This window comes from Paecilomyces variotii (assembly GCF_004022145.1).
Source record: "Paecilomyces variotii strain CBS 101075 chromosome Unknown C8Q69scaffold_4, whole genome shotgun sequence".
NCBI classification, from domain to species: domain Eukaryota; kingdom Fungi; phylum Ascomycota; class Eurotiomycetes; order Eurotiales; family Thermoascaceae; genus Paecilomyces; species Paecilomyces variotii.
In genome coordinates this window covers 879,708-899,990 of record NW_021167143.1, presented here as the reverse complement: position 1 = coordinate 899,990, position 20,283 = coordinate 879,708, and the positions used below count along the sequence as shown (strand labels likewise).

At 50.0% G+C, this 20,283-nt stretch overlaps 5 protein-coding genes across 5 annotated transcripts; 3 read left to right on the top strand and 2 right to left on the bottom strand.

Moving 5' to 3' along the window:
• The first annotated feature begins 49 nt into the window (after window positions 1–49).
• C8Q69DRAFT_464253 (hypothetical protein) lies at window positions 50–3,457 on the top strand. The gene has a single exon (XM_028630406.1). The coding sequence runs from the start codon at window positions 335–337 to the stop codon at window positions 3,212–3,214; it is 2,880 nt and encodes a 959-aa protein (XP_028485817.1). The 5' UTR covers window positions 50–334; the 3' UTR covers window positions 3,215–3,457.
• Window positions 3,458–3,517: 60 nt separating this feature from the next.
• Window positions 3,518–5,399, top strand: C8Q69DRAFT_234999 (squalene epoxidase-domain-containing protein). The gene is made up of 2 exons (XM_028626435.1): window positions 3,518–4,917; window positions 4,988–5,399. Exons 1-2 carry the CDS (start codon window positions 3,738–3,740, stop codon window positions 5,254–5,256), a joined length of 1,449 nt encoding a protein of 482 aa, XP_028485816.1. The 5' UTR covers window positions 3,518–3,737; the 3' UTR covers window positions 5,257–5,399.
• A 2,147-nt stretch (window positions 5,400–7,546) lies between these two features.
• Window positions 7,547–8,248, bottom strand: C8Q69DRAFT_234987 (hypothetical protein). The gene is made up of 2 exons (XM_028626434.1): window positions 8,008–8,248; window positions 7,547–7,954 (listed from the first exon to the last, which is right to left on the bottom strand). The coding sequence occupies exons 1-2, from the start codon at window positions 8,021–8,023 to the stop codon at window positions 7,602–7,604; spliced, it is 369 nt and encodes a 122-aa protein (XP_028485815.1). The 5' UTR covers window positions 8,024–8,248; the 3' UTR covers window positions 7,547–7,601.
• Window positions 8,249–8,473: 225 nt separating this feature from the next.
• C8Q69DRAFT_506373 (zinc finger protein) lies at window positions 8,474–11,897 on the bottom strand (the record flags this gene model as incomplete). The annotated part of the gene is made up of 4 exons (XM_028632797.1): window positions 8,474–10,902; window positions 10,968–11,186; window positions 11,248–11,319; window positions 11,372–11,897. The coding sequence occupies 4 exons, from the start codon at window positions 11,895–11,897 to the stop codon at window positions 8,474–8,476; spliced, it is 3,246 nt and encodes a 1,081-aa protein (XP_028485814.1).
• Window positions 11,898–17,830: 5,933 nt separating this feature from the next.
• Window positions 17,831–19,512, top strand: C8Q69DRAFT_443906 (hypothetical protein; the record flags this gene model as incomplete). Its single annotated transcript, XM_028628960.1, has 5 exons — window positions 17,831–17,915; window positions 17,985–18,041; window positions 18,232–18,336; window positions 18,390–18,608; window positions 18,719–19,512. 5 exons carry the CDS (start codon window positions 17,831–17,833, stop codon window positions 19,510–19,512), a joined length of 1,260 nt encoding a protein of 419 aa, XP_028485813.1.
• Between the last annotated feature and the right edge of the window lie 771 nt (window positions 19,513–20,283).

The following is a 20,283-nucleotide window of genomic DNA, read 5'->3' as shown; positions in this document are numbered from 1 at the left end:
CGGAAGACGACAGCGACTGGAAGTGAATCTTCCATTCCGGCAAATCATGCAACAACTTTAATCTCCCCAAGAAATCCGAGCTTCATCGCCCAAAATAATCTCTAACCACCGAACCCCTTCTGGCCTGATCTCCTCTTCCCGGTCCTTCGGGCAATGGCCTCTGTCATATATCGCCCGTCTCGCTGACGTCTCCTGTCCTTTCTTTCAATTGAGACTTGCTAGGCTAGGGGCATTGGACTCTGGTCGGATGTCTTACCGCTAGGTTCCGCGTGAGCTGGGGCTGGGTTGGCGTGGTAAATACGAGGCCAAATTTTTTTTTCCTTCTTTTCCGATCATGTTTTCCAAGCCGCAGAATACTGGCGGTGCGACGGTTCCTTCGCGGAATGCCTTACGAGTGCTTCGCCAGCTCGCTCTCGCGGGGTCGACTGTTGGGAGTGTATGCACCATCGCAGCGCTCACGTATGAAGTGCATCGGAGAGTCCGCGTTGCCGAACGAATCATCGAGAATAAGCGTACGTTGCAATCATCTGCGCCGAACTACGATGCTACCTCGGCGGCGAAGAGACTGGCTCGTATGATGGAGGCGGCGGAGGCCGGGGAGTTTATGGGTCTCGAGTCGATGAAGGCGGATGATAGGAGACGAAAGAGGGAGCGCAGTTTGCAGAACGAATCGGATCATGATGCTTTACCCTGGAATGGATATCCTGATAGACCTCTACCGGAGGTGGGAATGCCACTTGAAGGGCTATTGCGCCCGCTTGCACCGCGGAGTTCACCGGAAATTGTCACATCGAAGCCTCCGCGGGCAGAGAGACCGGGTCAAACGAAGACATGGGAGCATTGGGAGCCGAGTCCAGTACTTCATCCACAGGAGAAACCATTGCAAGGAGCAGACAATGCAGGGCAACAGTCACGAGCTAAACGTCCCAATCCCACAGCAACGGAGCCAAAGACCGAATCGCATCGTGGATCCAATGATGATGCAGAGCTATCTATTCCTGACCAGATTCGAGACTTGCTGGACCGTGGCCGAGCGATCGAGGCCGCACAATTATTTCTGGATAAACACCCGGCTTCGTTGAAAGGTATATCTGTCGAGAGGAAAGAGCTTGCCATCAGGATCTTCATGGTCAACTGCAAACAGGGAAATGTGTTCATGGCAAGGACCATCTTTGAACGACTTGAGGCCGTGGACACGGTGACGGCAACAATGTGGAAGGTCCTGATCCTCGCGCTGGCACGGAAGGGAAGCATCGAATCCGTTGCCGCGCTATATACGAGATATATGAATGAATTCAACGTGCCTGTGGATATGATCGATATCGTCCTGAGGGCGTTGCTAGAGTCTCATAGACTGACGACGGCCAAACGGTTCCTTTTCAGGAATCTCAAACACGATCAACAGTGCGGTCTTTGCGGGACGTACCTGCACGGACTCTGGAAGAAAACAAGGAGTGTGGAATTGATCAACGGACAACTGAAGAAGCTGCTCACCTTCTTAGCTAGGTTGGGTAAACCACCTACCGAGAAACTCTTCAATCCTGTATTGAGAGCATATATCGATTTCGGGAGACCAGCAGATGCAGAAGCTCTTGTCGCTGACATGGTCGAAAAATATAACATTCCCCTGAGCTGCCGGACAAAAGGTCTACTGGTGTACTCTAGAGCCCTTCGATGTGAATGGGATGAGGTCGAGCTTGGGCTCGAAGAGATGCATAAGCTTGGCTTCACGAAAGATCGAGTGGACTTCCTGAAGATCTTCGATCGCATATTCTTGGAATACTGGGTGGTCAACAAAGGCGTTGCTATACGCGACTTTATCTTCCGGAGCATTGAGAGGTTCAACATTGTACCAGACAAGGTTTTATACAAGCATATGTTGGAGGCTCTCGTCGAAAAGGGTGACAATGATATGCTTGCTGAGTTTATCCAGCTGAGCAAGGATAAGTCCTGGAAGATCCCTATTGATGAGGGTGCCTTTTTGGACTCGTTGCGGGCTCGTCGCCTGGCAGTGGAGAACAGCCCGGTGGGATTTTGGCAGATGCTGCAGGCTGCGCGCGTGAAATATGGACAGTCAGCGACCTCCCAGCAGATTCTCGGTTACGACAAACGATCGTTTCCCATGCCGGAGGTGAATAAAATGCCCTTTACGGCGGCCCCGCTCCCATGGTACGAAAAGCTCATGGAAGATGTTGTCCCATCCAAATCTATCGATCAGTATCAACCACTCGACAGACAAATGGCTCACTACATCCATGCGGGCAAGATGACCGAGGCGCTCAAATGCTTCCAGAAAGCAAAAGGTGCGCAGCTGCAGCTCAAGCCGCTACATGTCGAGCTTGCGGCCACTGCCACTATCCTTGAACATGGCTTGGTCGCAGCGCGAGAATTGGTGGAGACTGAGTGGAAAGGTATCAAAAACCAGACATCATTGTACCCCCTCTTCTTCCAGCAGATCATGGAAGTTGATCCCTCAAATGAAGCGGAGGTCGCCCAGCTGGCTGTCTTCCGTTTCTATGAGCTGTGCTGGGAGCATCCCCGGTTGATCGTCAAACACCATATCACCGTGGGTACGAGCCGGAAACTTATCCTTCAGAATAAACCAGAGGTCGCCCTGCAGTTGATGAAGGCCGTATACATATCTCGTCACGGCCGGGAACAGAAATTCGATGGCACTTGCATGAAAATCTTCGCCAGAGCTTTTGCCACAACGAACAACCGAGCTGGTATTCGGTGGTGCATCTTGACAGCCCTCTCTCGGGACACGGCTCTCAACCATGATCTAGTTGTCGAGATCCGCCGCATCGTCGCATCTCTTAGAACCGAGCCGGAGCTTGCACAGAAGAAGGGCAAGAGCCCACCCCGTTACGTGATGCGTCGTCTGCGTTATCTTGACCATCTGGAGTTCCTGGCTACTCTACTGGAGAACAAGAGCAAGGGTGATCCGGCTCTGCTACAACTTCGGGCGAACCGTGCAAAGAGACGCTTTATCCATGCGAACAACATCAAACCCGAGCACGAGCAGGCCACTTTTGATTTCAGCGACGTCAAGGAAATCGTCGAGTCCTGGGATGAGGAGCGCGAACTGGAGCGACTTTTCGTGCCGTCTAGCACAAAAGGACGGCGTGAAACCCTTGCTCAATGGAGTGAGGATGTAGTCTTGCAAGATGACTCGGATGTAGAAGCATCCGTTGCGGCCCAGGCGTCTTCCTAGAACAGTCGATAACGAGACTCTTGGCCGCTTCTAACAGTTCCCTAGCCTGATGGCTTCTTGACGGATTCTATAGCACTTGCAGGTGCTATCTATTCGCGGGGCCTGTTGCTGATTTCTTTTGTCTTAACACACATGTAAGGCCTTTTTGATATAGCCTGTTCTTGTATATACCACCACCGCTTGACGCTGTAATTCTATGTATTTTAGATAGCCATTGCCAAGGAGAAATGACCATGAGTAACCTCACCTGAGCAGAACCGTTTGTAGACCTAGTTTCACCTGGCGGTGAGCGCTAAGAATGGACTCGCTTTGTCTAGATGATCAGGGGAAACTCCGCGCTAGCGCCAGGCACGGGAATTCACATGCTCACGCCACTCTTCACTTTCTGGCCGATAAAAAAGAAAAGTAACCTGGTGTTTCTCCCTCTTCTCCCACACGTCTGTTGTCCAGCTGTCCTTCGAAACATGCAACTGACCGTGGAAACTCTCTCTTTCTGATCCTCTCTGCGTTCGCGTCGTCCACAATGACTACTACCACTATCGTTGAAGCTCCGGCGGAGCCCGTCACCAAGGCCCGCGATGAGGCGGAAGTGCGCAGGCGTGTGCACCACGAAGCAGACGTCGTGATCGTGGGTGCTGGTATCATGGGCTGTGCTCTTGCTGTCGCACTGGGCAGACAGGGACGCAGTGTGCTGTTGCTGGAACGGTCTCTCAAAGAGCCTGATCGTATTGTTGGCGAGTTGTTGCAGCCTGGTGGTGTCCGAGCGCTCGAGCAGTTGGGACTTAGCGATTGTCTCAAGGGCATCGATGCAATTCCCACCAGAGGCTATGATGTGATTTACCACGGTGTCCCAGTCCAGATTCCCTATCTCAAGCCAGATGGTTTCTCCTCGATCTCAGAAGGCTGCGCCTTTCACCATGGACGCTTTGTCATGAAACTGCGCCAGGCTGCCATGGACTGTCCCAATGTCACCGTTGTCGAGACTACCGCCACTTCCCTTGTTACCTCTCCGCATACAAACCAGGTCCTAGGTGTCGATTGCACCACCAATGGCTCGAAGGATTGCTATTTCGGCCAGCTCACCGTCATTGCGGACGGATACGCCTCCAAGTTCCGCAAGGAACACCACCCACACACTCCCAAGGTGAAATCGAAGTTCTTTGCGCTGGAGTTGATCGATGCGGAGCTCCCCATGCCCAACCATGGCCATATCATCCTGAGTGACAATGCGCCTGTTCTCCTGTACCAGATCGGAACACACGAAACCCGCGCGCTGGTCGATATCCCCGAGAATCTCCCCTCTGCGTCCGTGAAGAATGGAGGTGTCAAAGGCCATCTGCGTAACACTGTGCTTCCGTCGCTTCCAAAGAGTGTGCAGCCATCCTTCCTGGCGGCGCTCGAGAAGAACCAGTTGCGCTCGATGCCGAACTCGTTCCTTCCGGCATCCACGAACAACACTCCGGGCTTGGTGATCTTGGGAGATGCGCTCAATATGCGCCACCCATTGACTGGTGGTGGAATGACTGTCGCGCTCAATGATGCTGTGATGGTGCGTGACCTGCTTAGTCCTGAGAAGGTTCCGGACCTCTCAGACACAAAGAAGGTCCTGAAGCAGATGTCCGCCTTCCATTGGAAGAGAAAGAACTCCGCTTCAGTCATCAACATTCTAGCCCAGGCTCTTTACAGTCTGTTTGCGGCTGATGGTATGTGTTATGCCTTTCATATTATCTCAAACTTGTAGCCCCATTGAATGCTGATTGTTATCAATTGTAGACGACAATCTCAAAGTGCTCCAGCGCGGTTGCTTCCGTTACTTCGAGCTTGGAATCGTCGAGGGACCTGTCGGTCTGCTTTCTGGCCTGGTCAAGCAGCCGCTTGTCTTGTTCTGGCACTTCTTCGTAGTCGCCTTTCTTTCGATCTGGGTCATGATCAGCGAGGCTCCTCTCTACATGCTGCCCCTGAACCTCTTGCGCAGCTTTGCTGTTTTTTGGACAGCTTGCGTTGTGATCTTCCCATACATCTTGGTGGAGATGAAGTCCTAAACGGCAGAATTCTTAACGACCTTCAACTAATTTCATGGACAGGGAGGACTCCTTTACGCGATCCTGCAAACTTCTTCATTTCTTGATGTCGACTGGATCTTCCATGCACATTTTTTTCAGAAAAACAAAACAATACCCCCTCCGCATAACCATCGGAATATCCTGGCGCCTCTTAACGTTCGTGTATGAAATCATTTCATTGCGCGTGAGCACCGGTCGATCATCTGTATTACACATCTTTTAATTTCTCAACACTCTCACGATATTGGCTCGAGATATGCTGTCATGCGGTTTGATTCGAAATTACGAATCGATTTAGGTTTAAGGACTGAGTCCTTGCTACGCGAGACGCCCGATGCCTATTTGTTTCTAATGTGTCTTGATACTTTCCTCCTTTTCATTTCACTTCTTCTTCCCTCCCCTCTCTCTCTCTTTTCTGATCATGATGAAGATTAATACTTTGCATCGACGTACATTATTGTAATATCACATGATCCTGTATTCTACACTCTACAACTGATAGGACTGAAGAACAAGAGAAGAAAGGAAGAAAGCAAGAACACAATAAAACTAGCTAGGGAAAAAAAACCCCCGAATGAAAAAAGAGACTCCAAATTTTCTCACAACCCGCCAACAGCTGTTGCGTAACCTTCCTCAAGTCTATAGTTAATTACGCAGAGCAAAAAAGGAAGAAATCAAAAGCTATTTCTATGCAATTATACATACATACAACCTGTACTTTTCAGGCGCACGTATAAAGAAATCCCTCAAGTCAAACTAATTTAATTACGCCTCAAATCATTGAAAACAGTCCAGCTTGTCCTATTGCCAAGGACTAAGATAATTAATTACCTACCTAGTTAGGCTGAGCTGAGCCTTTCTGTTAATAATAATGTCAACGCTTAGTTACAGCTTCTATGGAGACGAGCTATAAACCTGCTGCAATCCGCTGCTCCTACCCGATACAAACCGGGTAGATACCTAGGTAGCATCTGCAACGGAAAGCTACCTAGAATTCCTAGGATCAAAGCAGAAGGTGCTGGCTGGAACCATGGAAATAATGGGTAAGATAGTGATTCGGTTCAGTTCAGCCCCATGCAGCTGTAATGTCAAGATAGTCTAGAGTCAGTCAGGGAGCACAATATAAATAGCTGATAGATTCCGGTGACCTTTAGTTCTCTCAGTAATAATATTTTATCCCTTTTTGAAATGCTTCTTTAGAACCTAACCTTTGCTTCTGTAATCCTAGATTTTTCATAGTTGATAATAATAAGCTAGTTAACTACTTTATAAAAATTATACCAGCAATTGAACTTAACTTACATGTTAAGCTTAAATACCTAGCAAGCAAGCAAGCAATCTGATCTAATCTCTCTCCGCATCACAAATTCATTATTATTATCATTACTTAGTACCCTCTATCTATGAGAAAAGAGAAATATATTCTCTTAAATAGCCCCAGAGCATCGGATATTAGCTATTCTTTCTAACTTAGATGTTCTAGACTTTCTTTGCTATGCGCGCAGGTCCGAGAAAGGGGCTGATTAGTATATGATGATCTCATATGTTATCGAATCACAGGCAGATCGGTAAGTGGTGTGTGTACATGTATGTACATACATACAAGCAAGCTGCTGTCGTAGTGTAGTCGGTTCTCACTTCAAGTATAAAATCATAAAGGGCGTTGTAGGATAATAAAGATCATCGCTATTGCCAAGATTTAATTAAATGCAAAGGATTTCAGATACCACATATTCATAGTAGTCGAAGATATACAAGTAAGCACGTCCGATGCATGGACGCCACCACATTCGTACAGAGTCCACATTCCGATCGTCAATTCCGATCGCTCTTAGCTACTAAATTTTACATACTACATTCTACATATCTTAAATGAATGGAACCCGCAAGGTATCTCAGGTTTTCTTTTCTTTCTGTTTTTTTCTCATTTTTTCCTTTTCTAATATTTCCTGTATATATGTATTATTCCTTGGCCAAACCGGATTTCAATTCTACATATTCATCATTGACTGCACATTCGGGGCTATAGGTGAAACATCAAAAAAGAAAACAATCAGAAAAGAGCACACGGACACCGACCCTGAATCGCCTCGCTCCCTGCTATGGTATGATGGTGCTGGCAAACACATGAGGCAAATGAGAAAGACCACAATGAAGCGTAATACCGTACAACAGAGAAAACAACAGGGGGGAAAATTGACAAGAGAAATGTAATATGGATCTCCAACCGGACCCGATTCGCTTTTGGAAGAGACGAGAAACGACCAAAGTCCGGGTTCTCCATGGATCCTTTGTATGTGTATTGGCTCTCCTAGCCAGCTGTTTTATTTGGATTCCTGCGAGTTCTTCAAGAGAATTCCCAAGGAAGACGATAAATGATGACAGTGATGATTGTGCGCCATTTTGGTTATCCCGAGAGGACAAAAAGAACAGAGATCACGAAAAGTAATAAACACAAAGACAACAGAACGTGGCAAGCCAGAGGGGGATATATTGGTTATTTGTAAAGAAAACGAACCCAACCAGCACATCAAAACAAGCTCGACTTGGAGCTGTAACATGACACATAGGACAAACCAACCCGGGATGCGATTAGGGCGCAAAACCAATGACACGAGTATAACAAGCGCTATGACGTAGGGAAACTGATTTTTCCATGCAATTCGAGTAAGAGAACCTTAGACGTTTGCAAATAAGTAAAACTCTGGACTGCCCACTCATTAGACCGACCTTCGAAGAACGCCATATTTGAAAAGGTCAGAGTTGACAACGGAATGACAAGCAGAAATGGTCGAAGACCCTTCGATCCAAAATAAACGGATCACGAAAACACCATCTTCCGAACAGACAGTGTCTGTTCTCAGCAGCGGATTTATAGTATAGGCAGGGCCAAGGTCAGCAGAAATCGTGCTACACCGGTTCCATGGAACAATCCGATAATTTAGCACACAATGGCCGAGGGATCATAAGAGAGCCAGGACCTTCCTCAAGAATGGAAGCTCTAACTTCACGAATTTAGGGGCTGTGAAATCCGCAAATGTTAGCCCAGCGCGCCATGTCCTGACAGGCTCTTGTGAATTTGGCATAGGTCGACTACTCCATCACATGAGTTAGCTTCCAGAAACCTGCATATCAAGACTCTTTCGCCATCGGCAAGGCACCAGACTCTCCATGGCATTCCCGAGTTCCCACGCACTTAGCCGCCTTTTCGCATAGACTCATCCACTGGAAGAGGCTCCGCGCCATTCAAATAGGCGTGGCGCGGTTCAGCGGATGATCTCGCATTCCTTTTGTGCTTCTTTTTCGTTGTCTGCCAACCACCATTTGGTGTGCTTGGGGCGTGCGAATCGTGCCCACTAGTTACCGGTGTAACACCATTCGGTTTCCGCAGCAGCGATTCTGACTGACGTTCCTTGACGTCCGCAGCTGAGTGAGATGCAGCATTGGCGGTCTCCTGTCGGCCCTTTGATTTGGACTTGTGACTGATACCGTTCGGCTTGTCGACATCAACACCGTTGGGACGACGCTTGATCGGTGATGGCGTACAGCACTCCGTCACAGGGGAGAGTTCCAACGTTGTCCGGTCTCCGCCAACAGGTAAACGGGTGTCCGAGTTTATCTGTTCCCTGGCTGGAGAAGAACGGGTTTTCGACTTATCCCATCCTGGCTTCGTTGGCGACTCGTCCAGCTGGTCGGAGCCGGAGACGTGCAACTTCTGTAAGCGACCAGAGAGAAACCCAAGTCTCCCATTGTGGGGACTGATATGGCTATCGTTCGTAGAAGAAGCGTCATGAAGTTCAGGATTGGGACGACCAACAAAGTTTTGGCGATCTAACTCGAAGGAGGCAGGGTCCTGTAACTCTTGAGATAATGTGTCCGAGGTGCTCACAGGGGTATCAAAGTTATTTTCGTCAGAGCTATGGCTCATACTCGAGTAGTGATCGAAGTTCTCCATCTGGTATGAACTTCGGTGATCGCTTGGGGGCACCGATCCATCCACAATCAAAGGGCCTCGATCACGGGGTGGGATAGGACGCGGTGCACTCTGCCGTTGCGACGATGACGACTTCGAACCAGGGACGGAACCGCCATCAGGCGAGGAGCTGAGCGGATCAGACGCGGCTCCACCGGATGACAGGTATTCCTGCGGATTGCGGATATATGATGGAACGCCATTCTGGGTTGCTAGACCAACTGGGGCAGAGAACGATGGGACTATGGTGTTTGGAGGATACGTCTGTAATAGAGGGGAGGTGCTGAGATAGTAGCCAGGGTACTCCGATGGCCGACTTTCGTCGCCATACGTCGACCGTGACATCGTTGGAAGACTGCTGGGCATGAAAGCAGTCTCAGTTTCACCCTGAGTACCCCCGGGAGACCCTGGGGTATGATGCTGCTTTGAAGTCTGCGGGCTATCAACAGGCTGTGATTGGGAATACAGCGAAGGGATGTTCTGCACCACCGGGGAGTGCATTGATCGCGCAGGCTGAGAATGGGCTCGCAATGACCCGCCTGGAGATCCGTTTGTGACAGATGATCGCCGATGATTCCGTCGCAGATCCGGAATGGCCGCAGTAGCAGATGGAGACGGGGGGTTGGTATTGCTGCCCTGCACTGCGGGAACTGCTACCGGGAGATAGGCAGGATTATAGAAGACCTGCTGGCGAATTGGGGCTGTCAGGGGCGGGTGATTGACGGTACCAGATCTCGTACGAGAGTTTTCATCACCGGTACCCTCCTGTTGAAAGGGGAACTGGATGAACGGCTGCCGAATAAGAACTGGCGGTGGCCGCCCGCTGATGAGTGCCTGGTTCTGGAGTTGAAGCCTTAATTCCTGCTCTTGGGCCTGTAGTATCTGGATCTGCTGATAGAGATGGTCGTGGAGCAGAAATTGGGCTTGCTGCGCCTGCAGAGATAGATCGGATGCAGACACCCCAACGTTTGCGTGCCGATAGTGATTGCTAGGTCGGTTCGCAGCACTCGAGGATCGACGAGGTGGGTTACCACCACGAGGATACTGGTTTGAATGTCTGCCTCCGCGACCACCACCTCGACCACCACGAGAAGAAGCATGGGGAGGGATTGGTGTAATGATGGGTCGAGGCTGTGGCGCTGGCCTCTCCCAATTCCTCTCTTCCTCAGGCGGAAATTCGTACTGTTCGCAACATTGGTCGAGATCGGCTTCTGACACTGCCTTGAAAGCCCTGCGCAGTTCCATGTGGAGACCTCGGAAAGAGTAGTCATCTGCCGTGTTTCCTAGATTTCTTGAAGTGTTGAAAGGTTCCTCCACGCATAGACGGTTGTTTTGCAAAAGATGCCAGCCTTTTGCCTCTTTCGAGATCAACTTCCCTTCGCGAACTGAAATGACATATTTCTCGTAATCGATTTCGTGACCGTAATATCGAAAAAATTCGAATAGCAAACCACCAAGACTCTGTTTATTTGCTCGCCCGAAGCCAGAGAGGGAATCAAGGTCATCGTCGAAAGAGGCGACTAAGCCATCAGCGGTCACACGCTGCTTGTGCGGACGTGCCTGGAGACTTGGCAGAATCGGGGGTTCTCTCGTCTGTAGAAAGTTTATGATTAGGCAAATCCAAGTGTAGGAACTCAGAGTGCCACCAAGTGCTACATTCCCAAGTCAGCCAAAAAGCCCACCTTGCAGGCTATAATATCGTCGTGCGGAGACTCACCCGCATCGTTTAATATTCGTCGTTTCGTCCAATATTTTATGATCATGGCCAATGGTCGAACCCTCTCGTCGATATCCACGTAGGTTCTGATCATGCGGGTGTTCTCGAGTGCCAAAGTATTATTGACATTCATATCACAAGCCAGCTGCAATTCCGGGTCCCAGATTTTCACAATCGGAACCTTGGCGTGGGAAACACAGACAACTCGCTCCATACCGTCTGCATTAAGCACGTATTAGTTTCGACACCCATTGTGCATACAATTATTTCCCGATCTTACGCTTTGCGAGAACCTCCGCGATCAGACACACATGCTCGAGCTCCTTATACGTCGTAGTTATACAAATATCCACTAGATACTGTTAGCGACGTCAAATCTTTGCAAGGGAGGCCACGGGACTCACCATCGGATTCGCTTGAGCACAGCTTGTTGCCAGAAGACCCAAAGACGTGAACTTTGATATTGCTACCCGGCCACTGGTTGTTCAGCAACTTTTCCAGTTTTCGAACCAGTTGCCGTCGACGATCGTCACTTTCCGCCGATGGTAGTAATCGATCGTATACTTCCTTCATATCCTCTGTGAGCTTCTCTTCCTGAGCGGAATCCAGGCGTTCTTTTAGACCCTCCTTCTCCTCTGGCAGCAAATCCCCTCCCAAACTATATGGCATCCGTCTCCGGAAAAATGCCATGCCGGTCTCATATTTACAACCGCCGAGGGGTTTTCGGAATGAGGGCAGCTGGTGATTTGATTCCGACTGTGTAGAACGCGGGGACGTGCTATTGCGACGCGGCGAAGGTGTCCTCGAGTGGAAGGAAAGGTCACGGGGATGTTGATATGGAGTTGAGGGGAGCGAGTTCGACTGATGCGTCACCAAGGGGGGTCGCGCAGTCTGATCGGACGGTGCATCTGCCTTCAAGGTCCACGCCATGGTAGAAGTCTTTTCCGACGCTATCGGTGATTCCTCACCACGAGTATGAGAGGAATTGCGATTCCCATGGGTGGATGAGCTCATACAGAGACTCCAACGTTGTCCGACAACGTTGGCCCTCGGGGAGGGCTATGTTCTGATCCAAGAGCGTGAATATAATCGGGTCCAACCCCCCAAGAATTCGTACCGAGACGCAATCACCGGACCTCTCACAGAGACGGCGCGAAAGTCCAGATTCAGACTCGAGTGAATTCGATTTGAGAGGACGAACTGGTCAACCAGCCCAACGGCGTCGAAAAAAAAAAGAGAAAAAAAATTCCTGGACAAGAAAGAGAGCAGAAAGCACCGTCAAGCGTATCGTAATGCACAGATCATATGTCGCGGATCCCAGCACGATTCGACCCAGACAAAAAAAGAGAAAAAAGAGAGTATCCTCGTGGGAAAATGAGCAGATGGAAGAGCACCGGCGATTGAACGGCAAAAGACCAGTTGTGGCTCTTTTGGACAGTCGGAAAAGTCGGGGTCTCGATGTTTCCCTGTCGATCCTCCAACCGAACCTTTTAAGGGGAGAAAGACTCCAACCGACGTAAGAGCACGCCACAAAGAAGCCTTAGACGACCAACGAGATTCGCCTTGTAGGGACCAGCCTGGGTGTATGTAGAAACAGTCCGCTTCTTGAGAGAGCACGTCGGAAGGCCCGATGCAGAGAATGACCGTCCGGAGTCACTTGGAGAGCCAGAGGAGCGAGGCTCTTTTGGGGGGGGTAAGGTAGGTCGCGGTGGCACGGTCAGGGAATCGAAAGAGCGAACGGGATGGAAGCCAGTCCTGCGGCAAGAGGGCGAAGAGAGGAACTGGAGATCGATTCGGAGACGCGAGAGGGAAAAGGCGCACGACGAGAGTCGGACAAGGGGAAATTTTCCAGGTTGTTTGAACGCTCTGTTCTGTTTCTCAGTCTGGGGAGAAAGCCTCAGTTGCCATTTGGTTTAGGATGGGGCAGGAGTCAGGGCTTCAGGGCTTCTACGCAGCACAGAACCAGCAACGGCAACGGCGGTAAGTTGCCCGTATTGCCCGTTACAGCAGTTCCCGCCTCATGCACCCCGTATTTTACGGGTTTTACTGGTAACGAACCGCTCGCTCTCTATCTGACCGACGCGAAACTTCCTGCGGTCTCTTTCTTTTTAGCTGATACCGTGTCGAACGGCCGACAGCAGTTAATTGATTAATTGACTGATGGGTTGATTGATTCATATAATAATTGTCTACACTATCCATCTGCCTGTAACAATGCACCGACTCAGAGCTCCCTCTATCCTAAGGGCCTCGCTGGTGCGACCTCCTGAGGATCTGCCGCAACGGCTGAAGGCCGTTTGTCCTGCACGTGCTTACTACTGGTCGAGGCCCACCTTGTGCCTGTGCCTTTCTCCCTCGTCTCATCCTCCTCTTCAGCTGAGACTTATATCACTGCACTAAGTTAACTATCTCACAGTCTGACTACAGCAGAGGGCCTTTCTTGACTATGTGGTAACTAACCAACTAAATACTTAACTACCCTCACAGCCGTGCGCTGTGTCAGCAATGTCTCCCTGTTGCTCACATCCCAGGTTCTGTAATGCCCCACACACCTTACTGCCCGTCGAGAATAGAATTGGAATGCAAGGCGATTGCAGATGCCATTGTCCTTCCGGGAAATTAGAGGAATCTTTAATAGCGTGTATCCACGGGCATCCTATATATATAGATAAGCTGTTTGGCCTAGTTGGTGTGTTGTTTCCCTCAAGATTCTTATAAGCATTTAGCCCTTCCTAAACTATCTCTACTCTAGAACAATCAATGAGGCCTAGACACGCGTGTCCTGCCGATCACCTTCGCTTATATACTACGTCCCTGACAGACGGATCTTGTTTCCCAAGGGGCAATATATCGGGAAATCGAAGTATTTGCACTGGTTTCCTCGGGTGTCGTAGGGAATTAACACCAATAGACGTAAGGTGAACACGACGCGCCTGTCAGGACGTGTAGTACTCGATATTACTATGTCTCTCAGAGAGCGCGATTGCTAGTTACTCGAACCCCTACGGATACAACTAGATAACGTTTTTTAATCATCTTTGAGTCTATCAATACTTGGAAACCAAGGACTAGGAACGTCCCAAAGATCAGGATGGACCAACCAATCTGCCCACGGGAAATGACGTCCTAGATAGAAGTAAACGCACCCCCAACTGATAATTGCCGCGAGTGCGGGGATGATGTGTATGGGAAAAGAGGCAAAATTTGTCCACTGTCGCTAAAAATAGTGTGAATTACACGCGGTCCAGCCGAATTATAATAAGATCGAGCAGATAGATCTCTCCAAGGGGTCCTGTTGGTGCTGTCCGGCAATAATCATCGTGACATCAGGTCTCATTCTTTCCCGTCACATAAAGAGTTGGTTCTGGTGTGGTGGGCGCTCGCATACCACCGAAGATAGAACATTTTTAGATAATTTGATAAAAGTTCGAATCGACGTCGCCTATCGTCACGGGGGTTTTGGCGGGCAATTCCGCGAATACAGTATGAGATCAGGGTCTACCTACTATCTAGTATCTACTGCCACTTTGACGGAACGCCTCAGAAGATTTTCGATCTCCCTCCCTTCATTATTACTTGGTTATTTTTATTCTACATCTCAATCACTAGATGAGATTGATATTTCCCTGTCTTCCGCATCGGGAAATTAGTTTCGATGATGATCATCGTGCTAGCAAGATTATTTTAGGGGTCCTCTCTGCACATTGACAAATTCAATTCCCCAAAGACGTGGATCATCTGACCGGAATCACTTCGCCTCTTATATCACTTTGCGAGTTGGTGATGACCCCGCTGCTCTGCAACCCATCATCTTTCCAGAAGCAGGGCGAAGACGGACAAAAGCAAGTGACGACTTTGCATGAACCTTGCGAGAAGGCGCGCGCACATGCGCGCCATGAGCAATTGGTCTTCCCTTGGGCATTCCAACGGACTAAAGGAGGGGAAAGGGGGGTTCGAAAAGGACGAACGAGGTTGGACATTCACGGTTGAGTTGATGCCCGCACCTGCAACCAAGGCTTAGTTCCGACATAATCGAAGACCTTTTAGAGTTTCGATGGCCAGTGATAGTGGTTTAGCGTGGAGATCGGAGGGATGGACCGCAGCAACGATCAGTCGTAACTTATTCATAATAAACGAAAATTCCGGGAGTCCGGCAGAAGAGTGTGGAAGTATGGTAAGATGCCAGAGGTGCAGTCAGAGCGAGAAGTTAAGGCCGGATGATTTCGTAGTATGTATATACCCAACAAGGACCCAGACAGCCAATGCTAGTTACAAACAGAGACAGCGAGGAGGATTTCATCCTGCCGATTCCACAGCCGCTATGGTTCTAAGTAATTGGCCAGAGCGTTTTGACTTGTGGTAGATAGTTACAATTGCCCGTCAACCGCAACAGAACTCTAGGTAGAGATCTTAGAGTGACTTGAAGAATAATAATATTAATGGCTCCCCGTCCAATATCAGGGCGCAGTACTCTACTGTCTGAGAAGGTCGCTCTGCAGCTGCAATCCCCGTAAGGCTGACAACTCCGACACCTTGGGGACTGGGAACAATGATAATACGCTGGTTGTCTCGCTACAAAGGTGCAAGAAGGAATTGGGGAACTTGCGAGCATCTGTGCTTCCGGTGTTCTCGAGTCTTGGCAACTTTTCTCGGCTAAAAGTTCGCCTGTAACGTGCAAAATTCCGAATTGTTGCTCTCAAGTATATATGTACAGCACCAATAGTGTCTCTACTACTGGAGAGATCCGCCCAAACAGATATTTAGGCAATGAATGCATCCGCGCTTCTCGGTTTGACTATCGCTGCCATCTCGCAGGGAGCATGTATTATTATTATTATTACTACTCCGTACTCTACACCGTATACCTGGTCTGAAGCGCGCCGTTGTGCGAAAGAACTGTGGATGTTCCGCAGGGACCCTCAGTGCTAGTACGGAGCGATACCGTTTTAGCGTTTCGTCCAGAAGATATTGCTGTATTGCAAAGCCGCCCCACCCGACTCCTGAGCAGAGAGGGCTGATATAAGTTACACAGATGGATTTTCGATGCTGCTGTGACTGTGAAGAGAATCAATTGCCTGTATGGTATGAAAAATGTAAGGCAGACTGGTGTGTCCCAGAGAAGGGACGTGAGCAAAAGAAGATTCTCGCAGATAAGATTGGCGATGATCAAAAAGGCAGGAAGAAGTCCCGGAAGGGAGTGTGAGAATACGTGGCCGGGATAGAGGCGCTAATCGCACGGGACAGCCCTTTTGAGATGGACCAGAGCGACGCCCACGAGGTGGAGACGCCGAACAGAGGAAGAGTTCTCCACAAGGAATGGAGGCTCTCCTATTGCTTCTTCTTATAATAATCAATATTAATTGTAATAATGAATCGATATCTCCCTGATCCATGGTCTGGGGGCTGGCTGTATGTACGATTGTTAAGGGGCCAGTCCTGACGCCGTAACAGAAACGATTTCTGATCGACTCCTGAGTTAGATAGCAGAAAGATTACCTCCAGACCGATCCGCTCAAAAGGATAGAGGATCAAACACAAGTATACTCCGTACTTGTGCCATTATTGTTATCGTCTCGAGCACGAGCGCTGGTAAGTCTGTTCTCTCCTTGTGGTGGGACAGGAAGAGAGACAGCAGAGCACCAGCCGGTTCTACCGGCGCTAAACCGTTGCCCAGCACTCCCCCAAATCTCCGGTTACCGGTTGATGAGCACGGGACAAGAGCAGTCCTCAAACCTCCACCGACAAGCTTCTCGAGTACACGTCCCCCCACTGTGCGGGCGCTGGTGCGAGATAGATAGGGTTGGTTTGTGAAAGTAATTCCCATTATTAGACTAGAGATGGCTAATAATTACCGGGAAGCTACGGTTGACGGGAGCAATCGAGGAGTGAAGTGTAGTAATTATACTCGGTAGTAGTAGTTAGTGTATGTAGTAAATAGCGGTAGAACTGGGTAGAGGGCAAACCGCGACCAACACACACATCTATTATTCTTCCTATTATTATTTTTTTAATGAGACGAAGAAGCAGATTCATTGCAGAGACTGCTCGTTAGCTGCACAGCGTGGGAGCATCAGCAGAGGGAAAAGCAGAGTCAGACAGACGAGAGAGAGAAAAAAAAAAGCCCACGGGCCGGAGGGGGACGAGCGATACCACTCCGAATCTCCATCGCCAACCACAGCCGACTAAGAGCAACGCCCACCACCCTCTCCTCTCTCCGCTAACACCAGGTCGACTCTTCTTTTCCCTTCTGTTCCCCTTTCCCCCATCTTTACCCTCCCCATCTAATTATCCCTTCTATCTCTCCTCCCCCCTGGACGTTGTCCTGCCTGAAGGGAAAAGTCGCCCTTGTCGTCCGTCTGCTCTGCCCGTTCACTCGTGGTAGAACAGCCCAGAAATTTTTTCTTGACGGGACGCTCCTTTTTACTGTAAGTGACAACCTACCCTTCACCAAACCGTCTCAAGACGGCCATGCCCTGTCTTCCTTACTCGACAGTGAAGCCGTAAGGCATCATTTGTCATCGCCAATAAGATTGCATTGGGGGCTGCAGATCGCCTAGCAGGACAAGAGCGTGTGCAGAGAAAAAAATCGTGCGATGCCACCGGTACCGTGCGATGTCATCGTTTTTGCCATCCACTCCGCCTCACATCCGTCCTCGACCTCTCTCTTGCTGGCTTGCGTTCCTTCGTCTTGATATCCTTCTTGTCATCGCTTAAGACTCCCTTTTAATCCTTGTTGTGTTTCTAGGTCCTCGGATCCTTCGAACGAACTGGACTGGCCTTCCGCCATTCTGTCCTTCCGATCCTCGACAGTAACGCATCAGAGTGTTCAAGATATTGTCTTCGTCATCGGTTGATCGATAAACATGTCTTCGTACTACGAGCCCCAAGGATGGCAGGCACCTGTGCGCCAGGTGTCGTGGGAACAGCCTGTTCCTCCCTCCCGGTCAGGTACGATTTCCTCGCCCGATGCAGCTATACTGCTTTTCTAGGCGGTCGAAACTAACACACCAGTATTAGGCGCGAGCTCTGTTTCCCAACGCGAGGAGTCGACTGCTTTCTCCTCTCAGTTTGATGGTATGCATATCTACTCGTCATCCTCGCCTGTCTCTGTCCTCTCCTCGTACACCGCATGGTCTAGATTCGCTCCGGAAATCGATGTTCCTTGGCCGATATGTCCAACCTGTCGGGGGTACGGAGAGAGGTTGGAAGGCAATAAGAACTTGCTGGAGGGATAGTTGGCTAACATAGCTTGTGTGATCCACAGAGGTCGATCGGGCGATTGACAATCTGGTCAAGAGTGGGAAGCTATTCTCCGCTCCCCGGAGAGATTCTATGCCACTCATGATGGGACGTCACTTCACCGACTACGGTATGACCTTGCGCAGACCCTACAGCCGTTACCAATTCTAAATTATGTCGAAGATCCCCGAGTGATGGGCAATGTACCTCAACGCCACCACTCGCTGAGTGATTTTGATGCGCGTGTGCACCCAGCCTCCAACGTCCAAGGCTTCTACGCCGCTCAGCGGTTTCAAGGTCGTCCAAATGAGGCAGAACAGATGATGCAGGCGAAGCGCCGAATGGCGGCACAGCGTGAGAGGGAGCTCCGCAACTACCACCAGGAGCAGCAGTACAATCGAAGTATGTGAACGAGCGTTGCCTCTGATCATCTTTACCCTGCGCGTTCTCCTTGTTTCGTGTATCTGTTGCCTTGTAAAGTACATTATTTAACATGGTTCTTCTTCTCAAAGGCCTGCTTGCCGAGATGTCTGGAAACAAATCCGACCGTTCCCTGAGTCCCGCTGCGATGAGCGAAGAAAGCCGCCGCGATCTCATTGCACGCCAGCACCGTGCTCTGTATGGCTCCGACAGTCCCGCCTTCTTCCCACCCGGCGGTCTCAGCGATGATGCGTCTCGTCCCGACAATCAGACCAGCAGTACCCCGACTTCCGCCGCAGGTGCCCGTGGGCCGTCTCCCCGTGGAGTCGATGCATTCGGCCTCCAGGGTGGTGGCATCGACAGCGCTGCGCAGGGAGCTGCTGGCGCTATCGCAGCTCGTCAGTCACCTTCTCGTGCCAACAGTACTTCCTCTCCGAGCTCTGGCGTCAATCCTGCCTACGGCATGTATGACGGCGCGATTGACCAACCGGTTACCTCGACCTCGTCCCCTGGTGGTGCTAGCTCGCCATCCTCGAGGCAGATGTCCAAGTCCGCCGCGGCTCCCATTGGCTCCGTGGGTCCTATCGGATCCCGCCCACAGCAGACGGTTGCTGGCCAGGCCGCGAATCCGGCGCTGAACAAGCGGTCCACAACCCCTCTGCCCTCTCCTCTTGGTTACGGCTTTGCCCCCAACGAGGCTGCGACTACTACTGCTGCCGGTAACGAACGCTCCATGTCTTCGGCTTCGAACCCCAGCACCAGCGTTGCCCCTAGCGCCGGCTCGAAGGACGCTTCCTCTGGCGGCGTCAGTCTCGGATGGGGTAACAGCAGCGGCGTTTGGGGCTCGAAGAACTCTCTGGGTGTTCAGGCTTCTGTTTGGGGTTAAAAAGGGTCTCTTGCTACGTTAAATCTGAGTTTCATCTTCAGTCCAAATGTCGTGGCGTTGAGAGAACAGGTCTTTTCTTTTTTTCAATCTCTCCGGAGAACATGGAGGTACATAAAATTGGATAGTGGCGGACGTCCATCCTGCGCATTCCAGTTGGTCTGATCGATATGTGGAAATACTCGGTGCACGGTTGGTTTTTCTTTTTGACTCGTTGGCTTGGTTGGCTTGCTGGTTCCCGGAGTCGGTATCCCTCTTACGTCGAAGGTGTATTGGTGAAACGTCCTCATTCCCCTGTGTGTCGCTTCGATCTTTCGGTGTCTCCAGCCTTGTTGGGATTGGATGGGCTCGGATTGTGCATGTGTTTTTTCTTGTCACGGCTTGAGGTCCAGGGTTTATCCACGGGGCTCTTTATCTGCTTTTCATTTGGGGTGTTAGTATTTTTGTGTCTTGTCTCTTGTCTTCCTCACGTTCTTGTGCGCGTCTGTGAAACCTTTTAAGTTACCAAAGGTTTGGGATCGAAAAAAAAGGTTTTAAAGCGGTGGTGGGCATTGGAACTGGGTACTGTTACAGGCAAGGCAAAGGAAGAGTTACGGGAGTCTGTGATCTGGAATATTTATCTGCCTTTTTTCCCATTGTCATATTCATCATATATCCATTTCCCATATTCGTCATTTTCTTTGACCTCTTATCTTTCCTAAGAGGACCATCCTCATCCCCTCTTATACTGAAGGATTCGTTATGCCTGGTTTCTTATCCGTCCGTTCTCCAATA

What these genes read in the sequence shown, in the direction of transcription:
- C8Q69DRAFT_464253 (XM_028630406.1), top strand. Translation starts at nt 335, where the DNA reads ATGTTTTCCAAGCCGCAGAATACTGGCGGTGCGACGGTTCCTTCGCGG.
- C8Q69DRAFT_234999 (XM_028626435.1), top strand. Translation starts at nt 3,738, where the DNA reads ATGACTACTACCACTATCGTTGAAGCTCCGGCGGAGCCCGTCACCAAG. An exon ending in CAGTCTGTTTGCGGCTGATG is followed by an intron (nt 4,918 to 4,987) that starts GTATGTGTTATG and finishes TATCAATTGTAG; the next exon opens with ACGACAATCTCAAAGTGCTC.